The 25,831-nt window shown below is 43.5% G+C and overlaps 1 protein-coding gene across 2 annotated transcripts in view; it reads right to left on the bottom strand.

Moving 5' to 3' along the window:
* LOC124041414 (E3 ubiquitin-protein ligase MARCHF5) overlaps positions 1 to 25,831 on the bottom strand; it is a 48,156-nt gene that overhangs the window by 20,844 nt on the left and 1,481 nt on the right. For both annotated transcript variants that reach the window (XM_046358957.1, XM_046358958.1), the window contains exon 2: positions 2,383 to 2,585. In XM_046358957.1, coding sequence (XP_046214913.1) covers positions 2,383 to 2,585 — 203 coding nt within the window. The remainder of the gene's footprint in view (positions 1 to 2,382; positions 2,586 to 25,831) is intronic.

The raw sequence follows: 25,831 nt of genomic DNA, 5'->3' as shown, positions 1-25,831 counted from the left end.
GCCGGATAGCAAAGGGGGCGATGAAAACAAAGTGTCCAGAACAAGTCTTCAGTAGCTACTGAATGGGAATGAGAGATTAGTTCCTCTATCTCTCTGTGTGTGTGTGTGTGTGTGTGTGTGTGTGTGTGTGTGTGTGTGTGTGTGTGTGTGTGTGTGTGTGTGTGTGTGTGTGTGTGTGTGTGTGTGTGTGTGTGTGTGTGTGTGTGTGTGTGGAGCGGGGACAACGAGCCCAACATCTCTTTTTCTTCTCCCTTCACCTGTTTTGAAGGTTAACCCAGGTAAATGTACCGGTGGGGGCAAGGGCAGAGAGTGACAGACAGACTTATCCCAAAATAACCATGCAGGCAGCAGGCACGGTGGGCCTCAGGAGAGAAGACCGAGACAAGGTTATTTACTGAACATGCAAGCAGGCCCAGTGTCAGGCGAACACAGATAGGCTACTCTATACACCCAATAACCATTAACATATTGGGAGAAAGAGAGAGAGTAATGCCCATCTGAAACAAAAATATTCACATTGAGATTAACTAGTCGTTAATCTACTTATCATGCCGGCGAATCAGAGATGACATTCAAAAAGCCTGCCACCAAACCAAATCCCCAGTATGGATTCATGCTCCGTCAATGTTATCTGAAATACTAAGCAGTAGAAACACTTCCATGATGGGACACGGGATAATTATGGTTTTCAGTGAACCAGATACTTTCAAATGGGGGAGCGAAGTGAAAGTGAACATGGAAATACAAATGCCACTGATCTGATGTGTGTTCTAAGTCCACAAAGTACTGCTTGAGAATTCTCTGGTGCCGGTTTGTCACGTGACATGACTTTATCAATGACACATCATTAGTTCTGTCCTGTACTTGGCATACGACACTAGGAACTGTCCCGAGTCTTCCCATTGACCCGAAGCTCCAGAGACGAGTCAGAACTAAGTGCCCTGATCTCTATGCTCCAGTCCTGCAGGTTTAGCTACGCCTGCTGCTTATAGCAACACAGGTGACTGACAGCACAGCCAGGCCTGCATCTAAAAATACAACATGGCCCTGCTTACCAGCAGAGCTTGCCCTCCCGAATACATTGTCTTATGTCCAGGCCCTACTTCTTAGGTTGTACCTAGACCTAATTAGACATGTATGCAGAGTGATTTAATAGCTTACCAGGTGCTATAAAATGTACAACAAGTGTCATTTCCCAAAGCAGTTTCCAGGGTTTCCACTTACATAAAAGTTTCCTCTCTTACGGTGATTGACGTAGCTGAACGTTCTGTAATCGCCGAACAAACAAATGCAGAGCCATGTTTACTTGATGACTCAGTGCCTGTGTTGGGAACAATCAGTGCCCCCGTCACTCTGACGTGCTGGGGTTAATTATAGTGGGCACCTCTCCTCTCTAAACCCCCTCTTCAAATTGGCATTTTCCAGTGAGGCTGAAGCTGGCCGGTAATGAGCGGGTAGCAGACCTGGGTTCAAATACTATTCAAAATTATTTCGCTGAGTTTTATTGAGCTTTCTTGGTGCAACGGAACTGACAGAATAGTCGCACAAGTGAGAAGTCCACCTATCTGGCACTCCAGGCAAACTATTTGAAATATTTTTAGTAACATTTGAACCCAGGTCTGGTAATGAGCATCTGGCGGGTGCCCTGCCCGCTCCAATTCCTTGTGTTACTTCTCCCTCAAAGGGTATAATTACCAGACTCACCACATAACCCACCCTGGTTTTGGGAATAAATAAACATGCAGTTAGTAGAGACAGGCTGAGTGGTTTTTAGAGCTCTCAGTTCCCACTCCTTATTCACAGCACTGAGCTGCAACCGTTATTAGGGAGACAGCAACAACAGCCATTAGTTGTCTGTCCTCAAAGGACCAATTCAGAAGTCCATTTAGGTATGGAAATGGCCTTCTAATGCTACTTCCCCTTTGGAAAGGTAGGGAAGTTAAGTGTTGTCCTGACATTTTGACAGTGAAGTTCAAGTAAAGTGAGATACTACAAATTTGTCAGTGATTCAGCTGTTATTACATGACTTTGTGCTGACAGACGCAACAGATCTGTCTCCATCTGTTTGGTAAGCTGCCACAGAATTACAAAACGCTCAAATGACATCAATATTTTTCACATGGGCCTGAATCATAAACACATCACATAAGCAGTTAATGCATGTTAATCTCTTTACTTCTGCTGTGTGATAAGCATACAAGTGAAAATCAGGACAGGCACTAGCTTGGACAGGGTGAGACCAATTGGATGATGTGGCCTACAAACAGCGTGAAAGCATGCATTCAGTAACTATCTGTGACCCTACCTCCAACTAATATTCCAGGGAAACTGCAGTCCAGCCCATAGCACCCCACCCCACCCACGTCATATCATATCATATACCCAGCTTGGGGAAGACGATGAGGTATTCGGCGTTGCACTGAGGACAGGCCACGCGGGCCGTGCTGTTGCCCCTCTGCTTCTCGTCCACCCAGCGCTGCAGACACACCTGGTGCACCCACTTGGTGGAGCCACGGCAGCGACACGGACGCACCCACTCCGCCGTGCGGTCATCCTCGTCCGTTGCGAAGCACACCCAGCAGCTCCTGAAACGTACACAAACACAGGAGAGGGGTGTTCATTCCACAGGCACATAAACACACACGAGAAGGCAGATGCACCAATGCACGCACCCACATTGGCTGAAACACTGGGGCTGTTGGTTTTTGTGTCGACGTCTGTATACCAGCAAATTCAGTATTCTCAGTGCATTTGACAATTAATTAATGGTTGTGTATCAGGTAGAGGGTTTGCATCCATCCAGATGATGTGACCTTCACCCTGTGAACCTCAGAGTTACTCAACACACTGGTTGATTAAACAGGATGTTCAGAGGCAGGAAACACAACCAAAGCCCTGTCCCCTAAGCACTGAGTGGCAGGCAGGGAGAGAGAGAGGCAGCTCCTCTGGGACAGGATGAGAAAACAAACATGTACCCAAGACAAGGCAGACTACATGTGACCTTGCATTCACCTTGAAATGTAGGCTTAGAATGAAAAAAGGTTAAAGACTACAAGACCCAAACACTATTGAGTAATATAATTATTCTGTGAAGGCCATAATAGTCTGTCCCTCTCTGTGTCAAAAGTTTGGACACAGATAAACCCTAGAATGAGTTTCTTTATTTGTACTATTTCCTACATTGTAGAATAATAGTGAAGACTTCAAAACTATTAAATAACATATGGAATCATGTAGTAAAAAAAAATCAAATAAAAAAGTTACATTTATATAACTTGGTCTTTTACCAAATATAGCCATCTTCTATATACCAACCCGACCTTGTCACAGCACAACTGATTAGCTCAAACGCATTAAGGAAAGAAATTCCACAAATTAACTTTTAACAAGGCACACCTGTTAATTTAAATGCATTCCAGGTCACTACCCCACGAAGCTGGTTGAGAGAGCGCAAAGCTGTCATCAAGGCAAAGGGAGGCTACTTTGAAGAATCTACAATATTTTGATTTGCTTAACACTTTGCTTACTACATGGTTCCATGTGTTATTTCATAGTTTGTCTTCACTATTATTTTACAATGTAGAAAATAGTAAAATAAAGAAAAACCCTTGAATGAATAGGTGTCCAAACCTTTGACTGGTATTGTGTATATACACACAGTGCATTCAGAAAGTATTCAGACTAGAAGTCGAAAGATTAATTGGAATGGCAGATTAATTAGGGCCGATTTCAAGTTTTTTTGGACACCGATTTGGCAGATTTTTCCAAATATTTTTACACCTTTATTTAACTAGGCAAGTCAGTTAAGAACACATTCTTATTTTCAATGACTGCCTAGGCACGGTGGGTTAACTGCCTTGTTCAGGGGCAGAACGACAGATTTTCACCTTGTCAGCTCGGGGGATCCAATCTTGCAACCCTACAGTTAACTAGTCCAACGCTATAACCACCTGCCTGTTGCGCTCCACAAGGAGACTGCCTGTTACGTGAATGCAGTAAGCCAAGGAAAGTTGCTAGCTAGCATTAAACCTATTTTAAACAATCAACAATCATTAAACAATCAATCATAATCACTAGTTAACTACATATGGTTGATGATATTACTAGTTTATCTAGCGTGTCCTGCGTTGCATATAATCTGACTGAGCATACAAGCATACGAGTATCTGACTGAGCGATGGTAGGCAGCAGCAGGCTCGTAAGCATTCATTCAAACAGCACTTTCGTGCGTTTTGCCAGCAGCTCTTCGTTGTGCGTCAAGCATTGCGCTGTTTATGACTTCAAGACAATCAACTCCCGAGATGAGGCTGGTGTAACCGATGTGAAATGGCAAGCTAGTTAGCAGGGTGTGCGCTAATAGCGTTTCAAACGTCACTCGCTCTGAGACTTGGAGTAGTTATTCCTCTTGCTCTGCAAGGGTAACGCTGCTTCGAGGGTGGCGGTTGTCGTTGTGTTCCTGGTTCGAGCCCAGGGAGGAGAGGGACGGAAGCTATACAATGGCAATACTAAAGTGCCTATAAGAACATCCAATAGTCAAAAGGTTAATGAAATACGAATGGTATACAGGGAAATAATCCTATAATTCCTACAATAACTACAACCTAAAACTTCTTACCTGGGAATATTGAAGACTCATGTTAAAAGGAACCACCAGTTTTCATATGTTCTCATGTTCTGAGCAAGGAACTTAAAAACGTTAGCTTTTTTACCTTCTCCAACACTTTGTTTTTGCATTATTTAAACCAAATTGAACAGGTTTCATTATTTATTTGAGGCTAAATGGATTTTATTGATGCATTATATTAGGTTAAAATAAGTGTTCATTCAGTATTGTTGTAATTGTCATTATTGCAAATAAATAAAACATTTTTTTTGAAATGTTTTAATTGTCCGATTAAATCTGTATCGGCGTTAAAAATCATAATCGGTCGACCTCTAATTCAGACCCCATGACTCCTATATTTTGTTACGTTCCAGCCATATTCTAAAATTCAGGAAATTATTATTTCCCCCCCTCAATCTACACACAATACCCCAGTTTTTTTTTTTATGTTTACAAATGTATAAAACATTTTAAAAAACTGAAATACCATATTTACATAAATATTCAGACTCTTTGCTATAAGACTTAAAATTGAGCACAGGTGCATCCTGTTTCCATTGATCCCCCCTTGAGATGTTTCTACAACTTGATTGGAGTCCACCTGTGGTAAATTCAATTGATTGGACATTTGGAAAGGCAAACACCTGTCTATATAAAGGTCCCATAGTTGACAGTGCATGTGTCCTGAGGTCAATGAAATTGCCCGTAGAGCTCAGACAGGATTGTGTTGAGGAACAGATCTGGGGAAGGTTACCAAAACATTTCTGCAGCATTGAAGTTCAGCAAGAACACAGTGGTCTCCATCATTCTTAAATGGAAGAAGTTTGGAACCATCAAGACTCCTCCTAGCACTGGCCGCCCGGCCAAACTGAGCAATCAGTGGAGAAGGGCCTTGGTCAGCGAGGTGACCAAGAAAATGATGGTCGCACTGACAGAGCTCCTCTGTAGACAACCATCTGTGCTGCACTCTACCAATCAGGCCGTTGTGGTAGAGCGGCCAGACGGAAGCCACTCCTCAGTAAAAGGCACAGGACAGCCCGCTTGGAGTTTGCCAAAAGGCACCCAAAGAACTCAGACCATCATTAACACAATTCTCTGGTCTGATGGAAACAAGATTGAAACCGTTGGCCTGAATGCCTAGCATCACGTCTGGAGGAAACCTGACACCATCCCTACGGTGATGTTTCTCAGCGGCAGGGACTGGGAGACTAGTCAGGATTGAGGGAAAGATGAATGGTGCAAAGCACAGAGAGATTTCATAAAAACCTGCTCCAGAGCACTCAGGACCTCAGACTGGGAAGAAGGTTCACCTTCCAACAGGACAATGACCCTAATCACACAGCCAAGACAGCGCAGGAGTAGCTTCGGGACAAGTCTCTGCATGTCTTTCAGTATCCCAGCCAGCCGGACTTGAACACAATCTAACATCTCTGAAGAGACCTGAAAATAGCTGTGGAGTGACGCTCCCCATCCAACATGACAGAGCTTGAGAGGATCTGTAGAGAATATTGGAAGAAACTCCCCAAATACAGGTGTGCGAAGCTTGTAGTGTCATACCAAAGACAACTCGAGGCTGTAATCCCTGCCAATGGTGCTTCAAAAATTACTGAGTAAAGGTTCTAAATACTTCTGTAAATGTGTTTATTTTTAATACATTTGCAAAATTGTGTAAAAACCCATGTTTGCTTTGTCATTATGGGGTATTGCGTGTCGATTGATGGGGGGGGAAAAAAGCATTAATAATTAATAATAATTTTCTACCCCAATTTCGTGAAATCCAAATGGGTAGTTAGTCTTGTCCCATCGCTGCAACTCCCGTATAGACTCGGGAGAGGCAAAGGTCGAGAGCCATGCGTCCCCCGAAACACAACCCTGCCAAGCCGCACTGCTTCTTGACATACTGCTCGTTGAACACGGAAGCCAGGCACACCAATGTGTCGGAGGAAACACAGTACAACTGGCAACCATGCCAGAGTGCATGCACCCAGCCCGACACAGGAGTCGCTAGAGCGCGAAGGGACAAGGACATCGCGGCCGGTCAAACCCTCCCCTAACCATGCTGGGCAAATTGTGCGCCACCTTATGGGTCTCCCGGTCGTGGCCGGGTGCTGACCAGCCCGAGATCGAACCCGGGTCTTTAATAACGCCTCAAGCACTGCGATGCAGTGCCTTAGTCCGTTGCGCCACTCGGGAGGCCAAAATAAAAACAATTTAATCAATTTTAGAATACGGCTGTAACGTAACAAAATGTGGAACATTTAAGGTGTATGAATACACTGTATGTACGTACACACACACACACACACACACACACACACACACACACACACACACACACACACACACACACACACACACACACACACACACACACACACACACACCACACACACACACACAGTGTGCGCTGCAGCTGAAGATTCAAAAAATAAAGTCCCCCTACATCTGAGATAAAGATAAAAAGCTTGTGAGTATACTGTCCAAAGCCCAGGGCCAAGTAAAGTAATCTCAGCCATGGCCTCAGGGGGACAGCACTCGGTGAAAGTGGGCAGTCAGCAAAACAAAGTCAACTCCTAAAACACTGGCTTTTATACTTGGGGTTGATTTTGGAAGAAATTATATTTTGCTAGGCTAGGCCTAGCTCTTGGGACCGATAACAGTGTAGTGTATTGATCAAATATTCCTCTCAGACAGTAGACTGAATAAATGTACCCTGGGATACAGAGCAGACACACTCTGGTGCAGTGACTGTGCACAACTCAAACAAGATCAATAACAAAATAATCTGCTAAGTGAGCAAAATGAACTGAAATGCTGTGGATGCCTACACACCTAGCAGCGTCAAAGGGTAGGCAGCCTACTCTTTTTAAAAATTTTTTTACAGGCTTAGCCTACAAGGCCAACCGCATCAGAATGTCTAGGACCATTTGCAAAGGGAAGAGACTACCTGCAAGTCTTTTCGCAAACATGCGACCGTCACCTCATAGAAAACAATGGCCATAATGATTATTTGATCAATGCAGGAAGAACGTAACAAATAGCAGCACACAGAGATAAGACCTGGTGATGTGTATGGAGACTGGATGACAAACTAGTCTGTCTCTTATAGCCTACAAGTATATAGCCTACTGGTTTACAGTGCCTTCAGAAAGTATTCAAGCCCCTGGACCTTTTCCACATTGTTACATTACAGCCGTATTCTAAAATGGATTAAATTACACACAATACCCCATAATAACTCAATTTAAAAAATATCACATTGACATATGTATTCACTGCATAGCTATTTTCAGGTCTCTCCAGAGATGTTCGATCAGGTTCAAGTCTGGGCTCTGGCTGGGCCACTCAAGGACACTCAGAGACTTGTCCCGAAGCCACTCCTGTGTCGTCTTGGCTGTGTGATTAGGGTTGTTGTCCTGTTGGAAGGTGATCCTTCGCCCCAGTCTGAGGGACCGAACGTGCTCCAGAGTGCTTTCATCAAAAGTCTCTGTACTTTGCTCCGTTCATCTTTCCCTCGATACGGCAGTCTCCCAGTCCCTGCCACTGAAAAATATCCCCTCAGCATGATGAGGACATTCGCCCCAGAGGAACTCTGGCAGACTGACCATCAGATTCTTGGCCCTCACCAAGGCCCTTCTAATCCGATTGCTCAGTTTGGCCGGGAAGCCAGCTCTAGGAAGAGTCTTGGTGATTCAAAACTTCTTCCATTTAAGAATGATGGAGGCCACTGTGTTCTTGCAGACCTTCAATGCTGCAGAAATATTTTGGTAACCTTCCCCAGATCTGTACCTCGACACAATCCTGTCCTGGAGCTCAATGGACAATTTCTTCAACCTCATGGCTTGGTTTTGCTCTGACATATACTGTCAACTGTGGGACCTTATATAGGTGTGGGCCTTTCCAAATCATGTCCAATCAATTGAATTTACCACAGGTGGACTCCAATCAAGTTGTAGAAACATCTCAAGGATGATCAATAGAAACAGGATGCACCTGAGCTCAATTTCACATCTCATTGTAAAGGGTCTGAATACTTACGTAAATAGAGTATGTTTTATTTATTTTATTTTATTTACACACAAAAAATATTTTAAAAAACCTGTTTTTCCTTTATTATGGGGTAGTGTGTAGATTGATGAAGAGGGAAAAAACAATTTAATCCACTGATGAATAATGGTGTAACAATATTTTTTGGGAAAAAGTCAAGGGGTCTGAATACTTTCCGAATGCACTATAGCTCCTTGCTTGATAGCCTCCACTGCATTCCACATATGCCAGAGGTCTTGTAGAGCAATATTCTAACACCTGTGTTCTAGTCAGCAGAAACCGAGGGTGGAGTCAGAGCAAGGAGACGGAGCATCATCATCTCCCTCCTCGGTGACATTCAGAAAGCTGTGTTCTGATCTGGAGCCAAGCCATAATTTAAATAGGCCATCTCCACCTTATCCTTGTATTCAGCTCAGCCAGGGAGTAGGTCATAATGGGCATTTAGCAACCTGTGAGCCTCCAACTAGTGTTGCACAGTATACCAAAACCATTTTTTTTTTCATATAATTTTTTTTTAAAGTACACTTTAGGTACTACTGTCAAATGTGACTCACGTGATTGAGGATCAAGTCTATCAGAGCACCCCTTTATAGCATGTAAAGCAAAGTGCCTGCTCCACTGCTCATTCATCCATTCATTGCTAGAGTTGTCTGGGCTGCATTGTTAGCTCCCCATTCACGCTGCACAGAAATTAACACTCTTGAATAATGCAGCACAGCATGTAGATATGTTTAAACTTCATTACGGTTCGCAAAACAATGTCCTTACAGGCTAGAACACTTTTACAATGCAAGACGATATTTACTAGCTGACAGGTTAATTCACTACCCTAGTACTTTATGATAATATGCAAACCATAATGCAAAATGATGATTTCAAAGCTGATGGTCACAAAAAAACATTAACTCATTTAGTCTCCCTCGCCACCAAAAGCTCGTTAAATTCTTCATCTCCCTCACCTCCCGTTTGGCTTCCAATAGATTCAGTAGAAACTGGGTCCAGAAGTCCTGACAGACCATCCCCAAGTGGTGAAAGTAGGCAACAACACCTCTGCCAGGGACAGCACAGAGTGGCATTCTCAACCTCCTCCTGTACTCCATGTTCACCCATAACGGCAAGGCCACACACGTCTCCAACTCAATCACCAACAGGGCCTAAAATTAACACCCCGCCACCGGCCAAATACGGATAGATTTTGGCATAGGCGAGTAATGTGTCTATTTCATTAGCCAAGTTGGCAGGTGGTCAGGGATCCACAGTGGGAGCATTTCACCCGCATTTGGGGCAGCAGGGTAGCCTAGTGGTTAGAGCGTTGGACTAGTAACCGAAAGGTTGCAAGTTCGAATCCCCGAGCTGACAAGGTACAAATCTGTCGTTCTGCCCCTGAACAGGCAGTTAACCCACTGTTCCTAGGCCGTCATTGAAAATAAGAATTTGTTCTTAACTGACTTGCCTAGTAAAATAAAGGTAAAAAAAATACAAAAAAATAAAAAAATAATCAAGAATGATCACATTTACAAGTCAAAAGCTTGGGCACACCTACTCATTCCAGGGTTTTGAATTTGTACTATTTTCTACAATGTAGAATATACACAGCGCTGTTTATGACTTCAAGATCAACTCCCGAGATTAGGCTGGCAATAAGAACATCCATTAGTCAAAGGTATATGAAATACAAAATGGTAGAGAGAGCAATACTCAACGCGTCAATTCAATCAATTTAGTCTCAAATAAATAACGAGACATGCTCAATTTGGTTTAAATATTGCAAAATCACAGTGTTGGAGAAGAAAGTAAAAGAGCAATATGTGGCATGTAAAAAAGCTAACATTTAAAGTTCCTTGCTCAGAACATAAGAAAATATGAAAGCTGGTGGTTCCTTTTAACATGAGTCTTCAATATTCCCAGCTAAGAAGTTTCAGGTTGTAGTTATTATAGGAATTATAGGACCATTTTACTCTATACCATTTGTATTTCATATACCTTTGACTATTGGATGTTCTTATGGTCACTTTAGTATTGCCAGCCTATTCTCGGGAGTTGATAGACTTGAAGTCATAAACAGCGCTGTGCTTCAAGCATTGCGAAGAGCTGCTGGCAAACGCAGGAAAGTGCTGTTGGAATGTATGCTTACGAGTCTGCTGTTGCCTACCACCACTTAGTCAGACTGCTCTATCAAATCATGTACTTAATTATAATAAACACACAGAAACACGAGCCTTTGGCCTTTAATATGGTCAAATCCATAAACTATCAAACATTTATCCTTTCAGTGAAATACGGAACCGTTCCTTATTTTATCGAATGGGTGGCAACCATAAGTGTAAATATTGCTGTTACTTTGCACAACCTTTAATGTTGTCATTATTATGTAAAATTCTGGAAAATGAATTAGGGTCTTTGTTAGGAAGAAATGGTCTTCACACAGTTCGCAACGAGCCAGGCGGCCCAAACTGCTGCATATACCCAGACTCTGCTTGCACCGAATGCAAGAGAAGCGACACAATTTCCCTAGTTAATATTGCCTGCTAACATTAATTTATTTCAACTAAATATGTAGTTTAAAAATATATATACTTTATTGATTTTAAGAAAGGCATTGGTGTTATGGTTAGGTTCATTGGTGCAACGACAGTGCTTTTTTTGCGAATGTGCTTGATAAATCACCCGTTTGGCGAAGTAGACTGTGATTCGATGATAAATTAACAGGCACCGCATTGATTTTATTCAACGGAGGACAAGCTAGTTAAACTAGTAATATCATCAACTGTGTGTAGTTAACTAGTGACTATGTTAAGATTGATTGTTTTTTTATAAGATAAGTTTAATGCTAGCTAGCAACTTTCCTTGGCTCCTTGATGCACTCATGTAACAGGTAGTCAAGCCTGCCATGAAGTCTCCTCGTGGATTGCAATGTCATCGGCCATAATCAGCATCCAAAAATGCAGATTACCGATTGTTAGAAAACTTGAAATCAGCCCTAATTAAATCACCCATGCCGATTAATCGGTCACTCTCTAGTTCTGTCATCAACAAACTTAATGGTGGTGTTGGAGTTGTGCTTGGCCGTGTAGTCCTGAGTAAACAAGGAGTACAGGAGGGGACTGAGCACACACCCCTGAGGGGCCTCCGCGTTGAGGATCAGCGTGGCGGATGAAGTGTTGATATCTACCCTTACCACCTGGGGGCAGTCCACAACGAGCCTTTCAAAGCACTTCATGGCTATAGATGTGAGTGCTGCGGGTTAGTAGTCATTTAGGCATGCTACCTTAGTGTTCTTGGGCACAGGGACTATGGTGGTCTGCTTGAAACATGTTGATATTACAGACTCAGTCAGGAAAAGGTTGTAAATGTCAGTAAAGTCACTTGCCAGTTGGACAGCGCATGCATTGAGTACATGCCCTGGTAATCTGCCTGGCCCCACAGCCTTGTAAGACCTTTAAACAGGTCAACAAGAGTGTAGAGTGTGATCACGCAGTAGTCTGGAACAGCTGATGCGCTCATGCATGCTTCAGTGTTACTCGTTTCGAAGCGAGCATAGAAGTAATGTAGCTCGTCTGCTAGGCTCGTGTCACTGGGCAGCTCGCGGCTATGCTTCCCTTTTTAGTCTGCAATAGCCTGGTTTATAAAATGTGCAATAAGCATAAAACAATTATATAAGAAATTAGCAACTCGTTCTCATGCTGAGAAATAAGCCAGGCCACTTGATTTCAACACCTGAACAAAGTGGAAAGGCTAGCATGCTGTTCAGTTGGTGACGGACATATTTTCAGGCCCTCGTCTAACATGGCAAAATCCCATAATACCACCATGTATAATTAAACCTGCCTGCTACTAGGCTTGAATAATGGATAGCAAATCTTTGGCTATCGGTCATAATCCTCCAGCCCAGGGTGTGCTCTGTTACCAGGCTGCAGGGGGGGCCTATCTCGGTCACTTGCTCAGGTAACTAGGTAAATACTTGGCTGATTTTCCATCGTCCAGGGGGTGAACAAAACATGAGGGAGAGCTCAGTGGAGCCTAGGGGTCGGGTGCTTGGGTAACGTGGGCCTGCGGAGGAACAGGGGCCACGTGGCGAAACAGAGTGATCTTAACCCTTCTTCCTCTGCTCTACCATCCTCAAATGAACCTCATCCATCCTCCCACTATGACTCTATCCACTCATTTCCTCTCCACAATGTGAAACGACACGCTGCTGGGATGTCCACAAGTCCTCGTATTACCTGTGACTACGGTTACAGTACAGTTAGCTACGGTGGATATAATGGGTCAAATGCCCGTTTGTAGCTGGGTTCCTACCCTAAAATCAGGAGAGGTCAAAAAATATCCCACCCAGGGGAGGTTATTCCTAATCCAGATTCACAGAGTATCCAGTCACAGAGTAGCCATTTTCAGTTAGAAAAATCAACCTAGTTTTTGACTACATGAGCATATCGTTGTGACTATGAGCCTGACTATGAGCCTGGTCGGGGAAAACAAAGGCCCAGAGGAAAGAGATTAGTAGAACCTGAGCTGAGAAGCAGCAGAGAGACACAGAGGGATGAAACGGGAGGACGGGAAGCTGATTGGAAGGGTAGACAGATGTCTCCACAGGAGCACAGCCGTGGGGAACAAAGGCAGATACACTGGCTCCCCCAGATACACTGGTTCCAGGTCCCATAATGCTGCCCCTCCACATGACAAGCCACGATACAACTGGTGAAACGCTATCCTCTTCACAAAACCCTAACCCCTGGCTGGCTTTCGCCTCGCTCGGTCCTGCTCAGCAAATAACACAAACACAGGCCTACAAACACTAGAACATACGACAAGACAAACACTACAAAACACAGTCCCGATGCCCAATTTTACAGCCTAAATATTCAAACAAAACATTGGCACTGACCAAAAGCTTCAGTCAGGTCTCAACTCAAAAGCAATTAGGCCTGCGAACCAATAACCAACAAAGGCTTGAAAGAAGAGACTGGTTTGAATTAGACCACACTTGTCAAATAATGTCATCGCTGCTCTTTCACTGTATATGTCCATTAACCTGTGCGTCCATCGAAGTAACATAATTTAAAAATCCTCATAGAAATCTGTCAATTTAAACTAGAGATATCATTTTTCATAGGCTGTGTCTCAATCCACAGCATCGACCATCTGCATCTGCGGTGGAAGGTGGCCCAGTTAGGCGTTTGTCAGACCATGAGACAAAAGTCTCTACAACACCCACGAGACTCTTCTGTAGTTGGTACTGCAGATGTGCCAACTTCTGTATTTAGCATCTGAACCATTTGTGGGACAAACTATACTGAACAAAAATATGAATGTGACATGCAACAATTTCAAAAGATTTTACTGAGTTACAGTTCATACAAAGATATCAGGAAATTGAAATAAATTCATTAGACCCTAATCTATTTCACATGACTGGGCAGGGGTGCAACCATAGGTGTGCCTTGGAAGGCATTGGCCAACTCACTTGGCAGCTAAGCTCAGCCGATCAGAATGAGTTTCCCCCCACAAAACGGCATTTAAAAAAAAAACTGCATTTTATTACATTTACATTACATTTAAGTCATTTAGCAGACGCTCTTTTTCCAGAGCGACTTACAAATCGGTGCATTCACCTTATGACATCCATTTTATTGTCCCCAGCACAAGGTGTACCTGTGTAGTGAAAATGCTGATTAATTAGCTTCTTGATATGCTACACCTGTCAGGTGGCTGGATTATCTTGGAAATGGATTAATGCTCACTGTGAACAAATGTGTGGACAAACTTTGAGAGAAGCTTTTTTTGCAGGAGGTATAGAGAGTTTTGTGCCCAAAAAAAGGAGTTTTATTGTGTGTACTAAACACTAAAATATGTCCTAACATTGCTTATATCTCCTATAGGACAGACACTTCAAAACCTTATTTTTTGACTGTCTGTTTTGCCTTTTGCCATTTATAAACATTATTTAATATGTTTCTATGGGCTATAGTAGTAAAGGCCAAATTCAAGACTGACGTTAATATGTTATTAACATGTCATAAAAAACTAGAATTTCCCCACTAAATCAAATCAAATTTTATTTGTCACATACACATGGTTAGCAGATGTTAATGCGAGTGTAGCGAAATGCTTGTGCTTCTAGTTCCGACAATGCAGTAATAACCAACATCTAACTAACAATTCCAAAACTATTGTCTTATACACAGTGTAAGGGGATAAAGAATATGTACATAAAGATATATGAATGAGTGATGGTACAGAGCAGCATAGGCTCTACAGTAGATGGTATCGAGTACAGTATATACATATGAGATGAGTATGTAAACAAAGTGGCATAGTTTAAAGTGGCTAGAGATACATGTATTACATGTATCACAGTATATACGTATGCATATGAAATGAATAATGTAGGGTTTGTAAACATTATATTAGGTAGCATTGTTTAAAGTGGATAGTGATATATTTTACATAATTTCCCATCAATTCCCATTATTAAAGTGGCTGGAGTTGAGTCAGTGTCAGTGTGTTGGCAGCGGCCACTCAATGTTAGTGTTGGCTGTTTAACAGTCTGATGGCCTTGAGATAGAAGCTGTTTTTCAGTCTCTCGGTCCCAGCTTTGATGCACCTGTACTGACCTCGCCTTCTGGATGATAGCGGGGTGAACAGGCAGTGGCTCGGGTGGTTGTTGTCCTTGATGATCTTTATGGCCTTCCTGTAACATCGGGTGGTGTAGGTGTCCTGGAGGGCAGGTAGTTTGCCCCCGGTGATGCGTTGTGCAGACCTCACTACCCTCTGGAGAGCCTTACGGTTGTGGGCGGAGCAGTTGCCGTACCAGGCGGTGATACAGCCCGCCAGGATGGTCTCGATTGTGCATCTGTAGAAGTTTGTGAGTGCTTTTGGTGACAAGCCGAATTTCTTCAGCCTCCTGAGGTTGAAGAGGCGCTGCTGCGCCTTCTTCACAACGCTGTCTGTGTGAGTGGACCAATTCAGTTTGTCTGTGATGTGTATGCCGAGGAACTTAAAAACTAGCTACCCTCTCCACTACTGTTCCATCGATGTGGATAGGGGGGTGTTCCCTCTGCTGTTTCCTGAAGTTTACAATCATCTCCTTAGTTTTGTTGACGTTGAGTGTGAGGTTATTTTCCTGACACCACACTCAGAGGGCCCTCACCTCCTCCCTGTAGGCCGTCTCGTCGTTGTTGGTAATCAAGCCTACCACTGTTGTGTCGTCCGCAAACTTGATGATTGAGTTGGAGGCGTGCGTGGCCACCCAGTCGTGGGTGAACAGGGAGTATAGGAGAGGGCTCAGAACGCACCCTTGTGGGGCCCCAGTGTTGAGGATCAGCGGGGTGGAGATGTTGTTGCCTACCCTCACCACCAGTTGCACAGAGCGGGGTCGAGACCCAGGGTCTCGAGCTTGATGACGAGCTTGGAGGGTACTATGGAGTTGAATGCCGAGCTGTATTCGATGAACAGCATTCTCACATAGGTATTCCTCTTGTCCAGATGGGTTAGGGCAGTGTGGTTGAGATTGCATCGTCTGTGGACCTATTTGGGCGGTAAGCAAATTGGAGTGGGTCTAGGGCGTCAGGTAGGGTGGAGGTGATATGGTCCTTGACTAGTCTCTCAAAGCACTTCATGATGACGGAAGCTAAGCTAAGCTCAGTTAGCTTAGCTTTCTTGGGAACAGGAACAATGGTGGCCCTCTTGAAGCATGTGGGAACAGCAGACTGGTATAGGGATTGATTTAATATGTCCGTAAACACACCGGCCAGCTGGTCTGCGCTTGCTCTGAGGGCGCGGCTGGGGATGCCGTCTGGGCCTGCAGCCTTGCGAGGGTTAACACGTTTAAATGTTTTACTCACCTCGGCTGCAGTGAAGGAGAGGCCGCATGTTGTCGTTGCAGGCCGTGTCAGTGGCACTATATTGTCCTCAAAGCGGGCAAAAAAGTTATTTAGTCTGCCTGGGAGCAAGACATCCTGGTCCGTGACTGGGCTGGTTTTCTTCTTGTAGTCTGTGATTGACCCTGCCACGTACCTCTTGTGTCTGAGCCGTTGAATTGAGATTCTACTTTGTCTCTATACTGACGCTTAGCTTGTTTGATAGCCTTGCGGAGGGAATAGCTGCACTGTTTGTATTCGGTCATGTTACCAGTCACCTTGCCCTGATTAAAAGCAGTGGTTTGTGCTTTCAGTTTCACGCGGATGCTGCCATCAATCCACGGTTTCTGGTTAGGGAATGTTTTAATCATTGCTATGGGAACGACATCTTCAACGCACGTTCTAATGAACTCGCACACCGAATCAGCGTATTCGTCAATGTTGTTATCTGACGCAATATGAAACATATCCCAGTCCACGTGATGGAAGCAGTCTTGGAGTGTGGAATCAGCTTGGTCGGACCAGCGTTGGACAGACCTCAGCGTGGGAGCCTCCCGTTTTAGTTTCTGTCTGTAGGCAGGGATAAACAAAATGGAGTCGTGGTCAGCTTTTCCGAAAGGAGGGCGGGGCAGGGCCTTATATGAGTCGCGGAAGTTAGAGTAACAATGATCCAAGGTTTTTCCGGCCCTGGTTGCGCAATCGATATGCTGATACAATTTAGGGAGTCTTGTTTTCAGATTAGCCTTGTTAAAATCCCCAGCTACAATGAATGCAGCCTCAGGATGTATGGATTCCAGTTTGCAAAGAGTCAAATAAAGTTCGTTCAGAGCCATCGATGTGTCTGCTTGGGGGGGAATATATACGGCTGTGATTATAATCGAAGAGAATTCTCTTGGTAGATAATGCGGTCGATATTTGATTGTGAGGAATTCTAAATCCGGAGACACCTGAAACCCCACCTCTTTAAGGAATACCTAGGATAGGATAAAGTAATCCTTCTCACCCCCCCCCCTTAAAATATTTAGATGCACTATTGTAAAGTGGTTGTTCCACTGGATGTCATAAGGTGAATGCACCAATTTGTAAGTCGCTCTGGATAAGAGCGTCTGCTAAATGACTTAAATGTAATGTTAAATGTAAATCAGGTGAACAGAAGGATTTGAGTTTCTGTAGGTTTCTTTGATCACCCCATGTCTCGTTAGCCATAAGGCATTCGCCCCCGCCCCTCTTCTTACCAGAAAGAGGTTTGTTTCTGTCGGCGCGATGCGTGGAGAAACCCGCTGGCTGCACCGCATCCGATATGGCTCACTGGAGAGACTCTGTTTCAGTGAAGCAAAGAACGTTACAATCCCTGATGTCCCTCTAGAATGCTACCCTTGCTCGGATTTCATCAACCTTGTTGTCAAGAAACTGGACATTGGCGAGAAGAATGCTAGGGAGTGGTGCACGACGTGCCTATCTCCGGAGTCTGACCAGAAGACCACCTCGTTTCCCTCTTTTACGGAGTCGTTTTTTTGGGTCGCCGCATGGGATCCATTCCGTTGTCCTGGTTGAAAGGCAGAACACAGGATCCGCGTCGTGAAAATCATATTCTTGGGCGTACTGATGGTGAGTTGACGCTGATCTTATATTCAGTAGTTCTTCTCGACTGTATGTAATGAAACCTAAGATGACCTGGGGTACTAATGTAAGAAATAACACGTAAAAAAAAAAAAACTACATAATTTCCTAGGAACGCGAAGCGAGGCGGCCATCTCTTTCGGCGCCGGAAGAGAAATGTAAATACGAGCAATGCAATGCTGCATCTCGCCGGTAGAAACTGTTCATCTACAATTCCCAGTTGTGAGCTAAAAATAATATCCAGAATCTATAGGCATTTCAGGACAGAGTACCGCCCCTGTCGAGGTGGATGCTTTTGCGAATAGGTGTCAAAAGGTAGCTAACGTTACTCACTGGACCACCCACTCATTCAAAGAGCATCAGCTTGCGAAAACAATTTATTTTTATGTCGAAAGGTTTAGTTATGGTATGGTGCTCAGCACCTGGATTTGCAAACTACAAGAAAGCACAGGCTGCTGGGGTAAGACTTAATTGGTTACCTTACTAAGAAGTCAAGCATCGGTAATGTAGATCATTAGCTAAGGAACTACATTTGTTTATCTAAACCAAAATCTAGCTGGCTTTCATAATACACTGGCTAGACATTCTAAAGCAAATCAATGTAATTAGCCAGTTGCTATCTATTCACGCCACGCTCAAAGTCCTAAACAATATCTTAACCGCCATCGATAAGAAACAATACCGTGCAGCTGTATTCATTGACCTGGCCAAGGCTTTTGACTCTGTCAATCACCACATCCTCATCGGCAGACTTGACAGCCTTGGTTTCTCAAATGATTGCCTCGCCTGGTTCACAAACTACTTCTCCGATAGAGTTCAGTGTGTCAAATCAGAGGGCCTGTTGTCCGGGCCTCTGGCAGTCTCTATGTGGGTGCCACAGGGTTCAATTCTTGGACCGACTCTTCTCTGTATACATCAATGATGTTGCTCTTGCTGCTGGTGAGTCTCTGATCCACCTCTACACAGATGACACCATTCTGTATACTTCTGGCCCTTCTTTGGACACCGTGTTAACAACCCTCCAGTAGAGCTTCAATGCCAAACAACTCTCCTTCCGTGGCCTCCAATTGCTCTTGATTACAAGTAAAACTAAATGCATGCTCTTCAACCGATCGCTGCCTGCACCTGCCCAACATCACTACTCTGGACAGCTCCGATTTAGAATATGTGGACTATTCAAACTACAAAAAAACTACAAATACCTAGGTGTCTGGTTAGACTGTAAACATGTGGACTATACAAATGACAAAAAAACTACAAATACCTAGGTGTCTGATTAGACTGTAAACTCTCCGTCTAGACTCACATTAAATCATCTCCAATCCAAAGTTAAATCTAGAATTGGCTTTCTATTTCGCAACAAAGCATCCTTCACTCATGCTGCCAAACACACTCTTGTAAAATGGACCATCCTACCAATCCTCGACTTCGGTGATGTCATTTAGAAAATAGCCTTCAATACCCTACTCAATAAATTGGATGCAGTCTATCACAGTGCCATCCTTTTTGTCACCAAAGCCTCATATACTACCCACCACTGCGACCTGTACGCTCTCGTTGGCTGGCCCTCGCTTCATACTCGTCGCCAAACCCACTGGCTCCAGGTTATCTACAAGACCCTGCTAGGTAAAGTCCCCCCTTATCTCAGCCCGCTGGTCACCATAGCAGCACCCACCTGTAGCACGTGCTCCAGCAGGTATATCTCTCCGATCATCCCCAAAACCAATTCTTCCTTTGGCCGCCTCTCCTTCCAGTTCTCTGATGCCAATGACTGGAACGAACTACAAAAATCTCTGAAACTGGAAACTCTTATCTCCCTCACTAGCTTTAAGCACCAGCTGTCAGAGCAGCTCACAGATTACTGCACCTGTACATAGCCCATCTATAATTTAGCCCAAACAACTACCTCTTTCCCCACTGTATTTATTTTGCTCCCCATTATTTCTCTACTTTGCACATTCTTCTACTGCAAATCAACCATTCCAGTGTTTTCCTTGCTATATTGTATTTACTTCGCCACCATGGCCTATTTATTGCCCTTACCTCCCTTCTCACATTGTATATAGACTTATTTATCTACTGTATTATTGACTGTATGTTTGTTTTACTCCATGTGTAACTTTGTTGTACGTGTCGAACTGCTTTGCTTTATCTTGGCCAGGTCGCAATTGTAAATGAGAACTTGTTCTCAACTTGCCTACCTAGTTCAATAAAGGTGAAATAAACAAACATTTGTTGATGTGATTTGTAACTTTGCAAGCTACATTAGGTTACGTTAGCTACATCTTACTGGACTTTGTCTAAACATTAGCTAGCTAACTAACTATCGCAGAGGCTAATGTGTTCTATTTACAACGTCTGATCCCATCAACATCTGCATGCAGCAGCATCAAGCTCAGCACCAGGAACTAGTGGAAGTCACCTTTGCAAAATATTTCCATGACTCCATGATGAGCAAATAAATATACTGGAGCTAGGCATAAACATGGTCCGTGTCTTCCTGTCATAGTTGGTGTGTTTATCACTTCTGATGTAGTTCTCTATATTATGGAGCCTTAGTTGATCATTTATGCAAAGCTGATGGTATGTTGGGGGTGGGTATGTTGGGGGTGGGTATTGTGTGTGAAGGTTAGTATGCATGAGCTCTTGACATGAGGGGGTGGGTAGATATAGTACCTTGCGTGTCTTGGAGACAAAGTAGTCAAATGTGGTCAAATGTGGCTAATCCCTGACTGGTTAGTGTTTGTCCTACAGACTAATACTGCCGCTGCTGACCTTGAAACAAGCTTTACTAGTACTGATCCTATAGACCCATTGGATGAAAGCTTTCAGCAGGGAACAAGCTCAACATCAGACTGAGAAGAGGAAAAGACAGCACAGGGCTGGCAAGAGTCAAAGTGCAGAGTCTATGAGTCCAAGGTCATGGAGTACTGCCAGACCGGCTGCCATTGCCCTACACAAGATGAGGTTCACCAGCTGAAGAACATTCAGGACCCTGCCTGTAAACATTCATACAACACCTATATTTAGAAGTAATGTGGTATATTGCTCAATAAAAACATTTGTGACCGTAGCCTTTTAACCAAAATATCAGATGAAACTAAATGTTCAGCTGCACCTTCAAGGGCCGGAGGTTACTGTGGTAACAGGGCCATTAAAGTCATGTCACGCGCCTGTGTGAGATTTGGGATGTGACGAGTAGTGGACAGCATTTAATCACTCCAAGCCCAACACTCCTTGCCAGGGCTGAAAGAATGTTGCTACTGCGACACAGCAACCTAAGCACTATTGGACAGTTGTGTTTGTGTACAACCAGCAGGAAGAGAACCTGGCTCTGGAAAATAACAAAAACGCAGCAACAACTCCCATGATTTAAGTTAACCTTCAATCATTTTGTTTTGCACCATTTCTCAAAACAGGGTAAAGATGGGGTGAAAAGGCACACTTGATTGAGAGATGGGGTGCACGACGGAGTGAATCACAGTCCGATACAAAGACGAGGGTGATGGTACGATTAGTTTTACCTCATCATCTCACGAGTCATGCTTCTCATTTTTAAGAAAGGCCAGAGCCAATCACACAAAGGCTCCTTTCACTCAACGGCGGTCACGTGACTGTGGGAAAACTGGAGGTTCCGTTAGCACAAAGGCAGGCGACCGGATCCTGGCCCACAAAAGGTCTTCAATGAAGGTTAAGGTCCGGGGGCTTCCGCATGTCTGACAGCCTTAGTGCCTCCACCCCATAACAAATAGACTCAGTCTGCATCTAATATATTCTACACACCAAACATGCTTGGGCTACCTCTACTCCACAACAAACAAGTAACATCTAGCCTACCTCAACTCCAAACAAATCCTTAGTTGGGCCGACTCCAATCTAACAGATCAAAACACTTGTCTTCTACTACTAACCTAACTCCATAACAACATTGTGTAGCCTACCTCTACTCAATCAAGCGAATACGCCAGGGCCCTTGTGTATTGTTGCCACCTGCATCGAACAGCAGGGAAAATGTCAGGCTGGGACATGCTATTTGGCATGTTTCCAGTCAGACTGGCCTAAGTTACACTGTGAATCCGCAGGAGTCTATATTTTACGGTTTGGCTCAGGGGTCGGAGCCAGTTAACCCAAACCTATGAGTATGCCTTCAACGCTCGCCTCCCCAGGGAAAGCCACAAGACTAGCCACAGCTCATATTTCCCCCCCCCCCATCATTCCAACCTCAAACAGGAGTCACAACAACCAACAGCCAAGACTTTAGAACATTCTTTCTTAAAGTAGTGGGTCGTGGACCCGTTAATGGTGGGTCGCAACGTGTCAGAGTAAATGTATTGATTACTGAAATTGATTTGGCAAAGTATAACTGCGTTCACTGTTCAGTGCACTCTGTGCTTAGCAGCAGTCTCTGCTCAGTTTGGCAGCTGCGCAAGTGGGAGATGCCCGTGTGCTTCGCCGTTAACCAATAACTTTTTTTCTGCCGTTTTCTTCAAGATCACTCCGCGACCCACACGCTGCAGCGCTGTCCTTCAGCAGCAGATGATGCGCTGTCAGCCACTGATTTGTCATTCCCATTCGCCAGCACTCACCACTGTCATCAAATGACTCAAGCTAGCAAGTTCTGACTGAGCTCCATCGTCATGAAACGCAAATACACCGATGAGTTTCTCTCTTGGTTTCATACCAACTTTGAGAAATAACGAGGAGCGCCCACAATGTGTTTTGTGCAGGGAAGTGCTTAGTAATAAGTCTTTCAAAACAAACAAATTAATAAAACGACACGTCCTGTCCAAACATCCACAGCATGAGGGTAAACACAGGGAGTTCCTTCAGAACAGGAATGCTTCAGGAAACAGTGCGCCGACAGTGTAAAAGTCAGTCAGCTAACAAGGCATTGTTGTCATTTTATAACAATAAGCAGAAATAAAGGAGTACTCTCTCTCATAGATGTGAGATTCTCTTTCAAACAGTCCCCTAGCGTTGTATACAGCTAATAGCTATAGTAACGTTGGCCAAAGCAAGCTACTGATAACCGTATAGTAACAGTAAATACAGATGAAGACAAAATGATCAGGCCTACTGTACATCCTACTGAAGAAATTTTGTAAACAAATCTAAATTGCAACTGCTGCTGTTGAAAAACAAGTATTTTTTTTATTCTGAACTAGAATAAACTGATTGAAGTAAGATGCTTTTAGAGGCAAACACACAAAGTTCTGGGTTGGTAATCTATAGCAGGAAGTGGTTTCCTGCCTGACTGAGAAAGCAGTCAATGTTCTGATCCAGTCCGGCACCACATACCTATGCGAGTCAGGATTCTTATCTCTGACACACTTTTTTTTTTAAAGTACAGAAACAGACTCAACGCTGAGCATGACCTCCATGTTGCACTATCAAAACCTGAGTCCAGAATAGACATGCTTGTTGAAAACTTCAACCGGTGTGATTTGATACGTTTATTCCAGTTCAGAATAAACAAATAGTTACTGTATTTTAAAACAGAGAAAATAAACATAAATAGCTAATTATATGGGTATTTGTTTTTGTCTATATTGCATTTGTTTTAGGCATAAGGGTAATGAAATGTACAAATATTTACACATAGTTGCATATCTTCATAAGCTTGGGTGCCATGATAACACAGAATCTCTCATTTGGGCCCCAGGCTGAAAAAGTTTAAAGAACCCCTGCTTCAGAATATCAAAATCACATATTGCTGTCCAGTGTTGAAGATATATGAATTGTATGACATAATTACAGAAAAACAAAGATGGAAACGGAAAACGATAACGTAGTATGGCTAATGCCCAACCAAAATAAAAGGGTAGAGAATCATGGAGGTTGTGTGTGAGAGTGTCTCCCTCCTCCGTTTGTGAAACACTGCATTGCAGGGGGAACCTGCTGCTAGTGGCAGGCCCAGACAAAAACACGTGGAGCCGTGTGTTCGTCACTGATAGAGCAACAAACACAACCGCCTAAAACGAGGGGAACGTGACATACATCTTCCTGCCATCGGTTTCGTCAAACTCAGGGTTAATGCCTTTGCTCTGAGCATATGCCCCCAAATATTTTGCATGGAATTTTAATTTGGTAGCACCAGTGCAACTCTGCCTGCCATAGAGAATACACCGGCCGCAGATTCATGGCCATCATGCTTGCATCATTACTACAGAGAGAACACAGGGCTCTACACTGACTTTTAAAAATGTATTTTTTATTTATTTATTTTTTTACAAAGAGCATGTTAGGCGCACAATGAAAAATGAGATAAAGCCAAAATCCTTAATATTTCTAGAGCACACTGGTGCTCCTAAATACAAAATGTCAGGTGGCACAGAAAAATATTTAGGTGCATATGCAAGTAAAATGGTCACACCGTAGAGCCCAGTAACAGCTCGCTTCTAGCCCAAACCGACCAAATGTTGACCCATAATACCGGTGCAACTTGTTTTTCTTTCTATCACAGATTGGCAGGACCGCATTTTATACTCAAACCACGTCGCAGACCGTTCTAAAATTACTTGCAAGCCGCCAACCTTGCTCAGGCATGTTACACAGCATTAGCTAGCTAACTAACAACCATAGATAATATTTATAATATTTGTGGTTACTTTACCAGTAGTACGCAAACACTTGGTAGCATAGAAAGGGAGAGATTCTTCAGGATAAAAGCCTGAAAAGTACCAAGGGTTCATATAAGCCAAGACCCAATCTAGGTTAGGATCAATCTTAAAAATAAAAAATTATAGTGCTTCTAGCTGGCAATTCTTAACATTAATTTCTCAAATATATTTCTTTGTATGCATTTATTTTTCTTCTTGAGAACAAGTGAACAACTCCTTGTAACAAATGTCAGTGTAGAGCCCTGGCATGGCAGCGGCATGCAGAGCTGTTACACATTTAGCAATCGCAGAGGCTTCCTTCCACTGCACAATAGTTAGGCCTGTCATCTAAAAAAACAAAACATGTTTTCACATTCCAAAATATCAAATTATGAAATGTGCCATGTCACATGCTTTAGTACAGGGCTACAAATTATGATATTTTTTTTAACGGAAAACAGCTCACCCGTGCGTTTTACTTGCGTGCCCAAAGCCGTTACCGAATTTGCTTTATGGTACACAAGCAGGGACATTCTGGCAAATACAGCCCACAGCGGAAAATAAAACACTGACAAGGTCAGGAGACAGACAACAGGCCTGCTCTACAACCAGAGCAAATCAATAACTCCCTCTGGATCACCACCACAATCCATAGTCACAGCATTCATCACAGGTCTCTAAATTTTAGATGAGCTTCGATTGCAAGGTTTAGCCTAAAACCTCTTTGGAAAGTAATCTACGTTATAGGCCTTTTTTTCCCCAACTGAAGGAAAGTTGATCAAAGACAACAACGGAGTATTGATTGGCATGTACTGTAGGCCTAAAGTAATTCAACAGCTACAAGAGTAGCTGGCTGCTACAGATAGGTCCATAGTCATCATGGTGCTATGAAGATTGATAAGTAACTCATAGTGAATACCAGATTCTCTCTGAAGGTCAAGCAAGCTTGTTGCCATGGTCTCTGAGGTGAGAATGATTAGTCACAGCATTGACAAACAATGGCCAGTACGGCAAAATTAAATTAACTTACTTGACTTAAGCCTACACAGGCCTATTAGATGAAATTTTTCAAATCTAGGCCTAACCCACCTGTTTAGGCGGAG

This window comes from Oncorhynchus gorbuscha, linkage group LG08, assembly GCF_021184085.1.
Source record: "Oncorhynchus gorbuscha isolate QuinsamMale2020 ecotype Even-year linkage group LG08, OgorEven_v1.0, whole genome shotgun sequence".
In the NCBI taxonomy this organism is placed as follows: Eukaryota; Metazoa; Chordata; class Actinopteri; order Salmoniformes; family Salmonidae; genus Oncorhynchus; species Oncorhynchus gorbuscha.
This window is presented reverse-complemented; position numbering and strand designations above follow the sequence as displayed.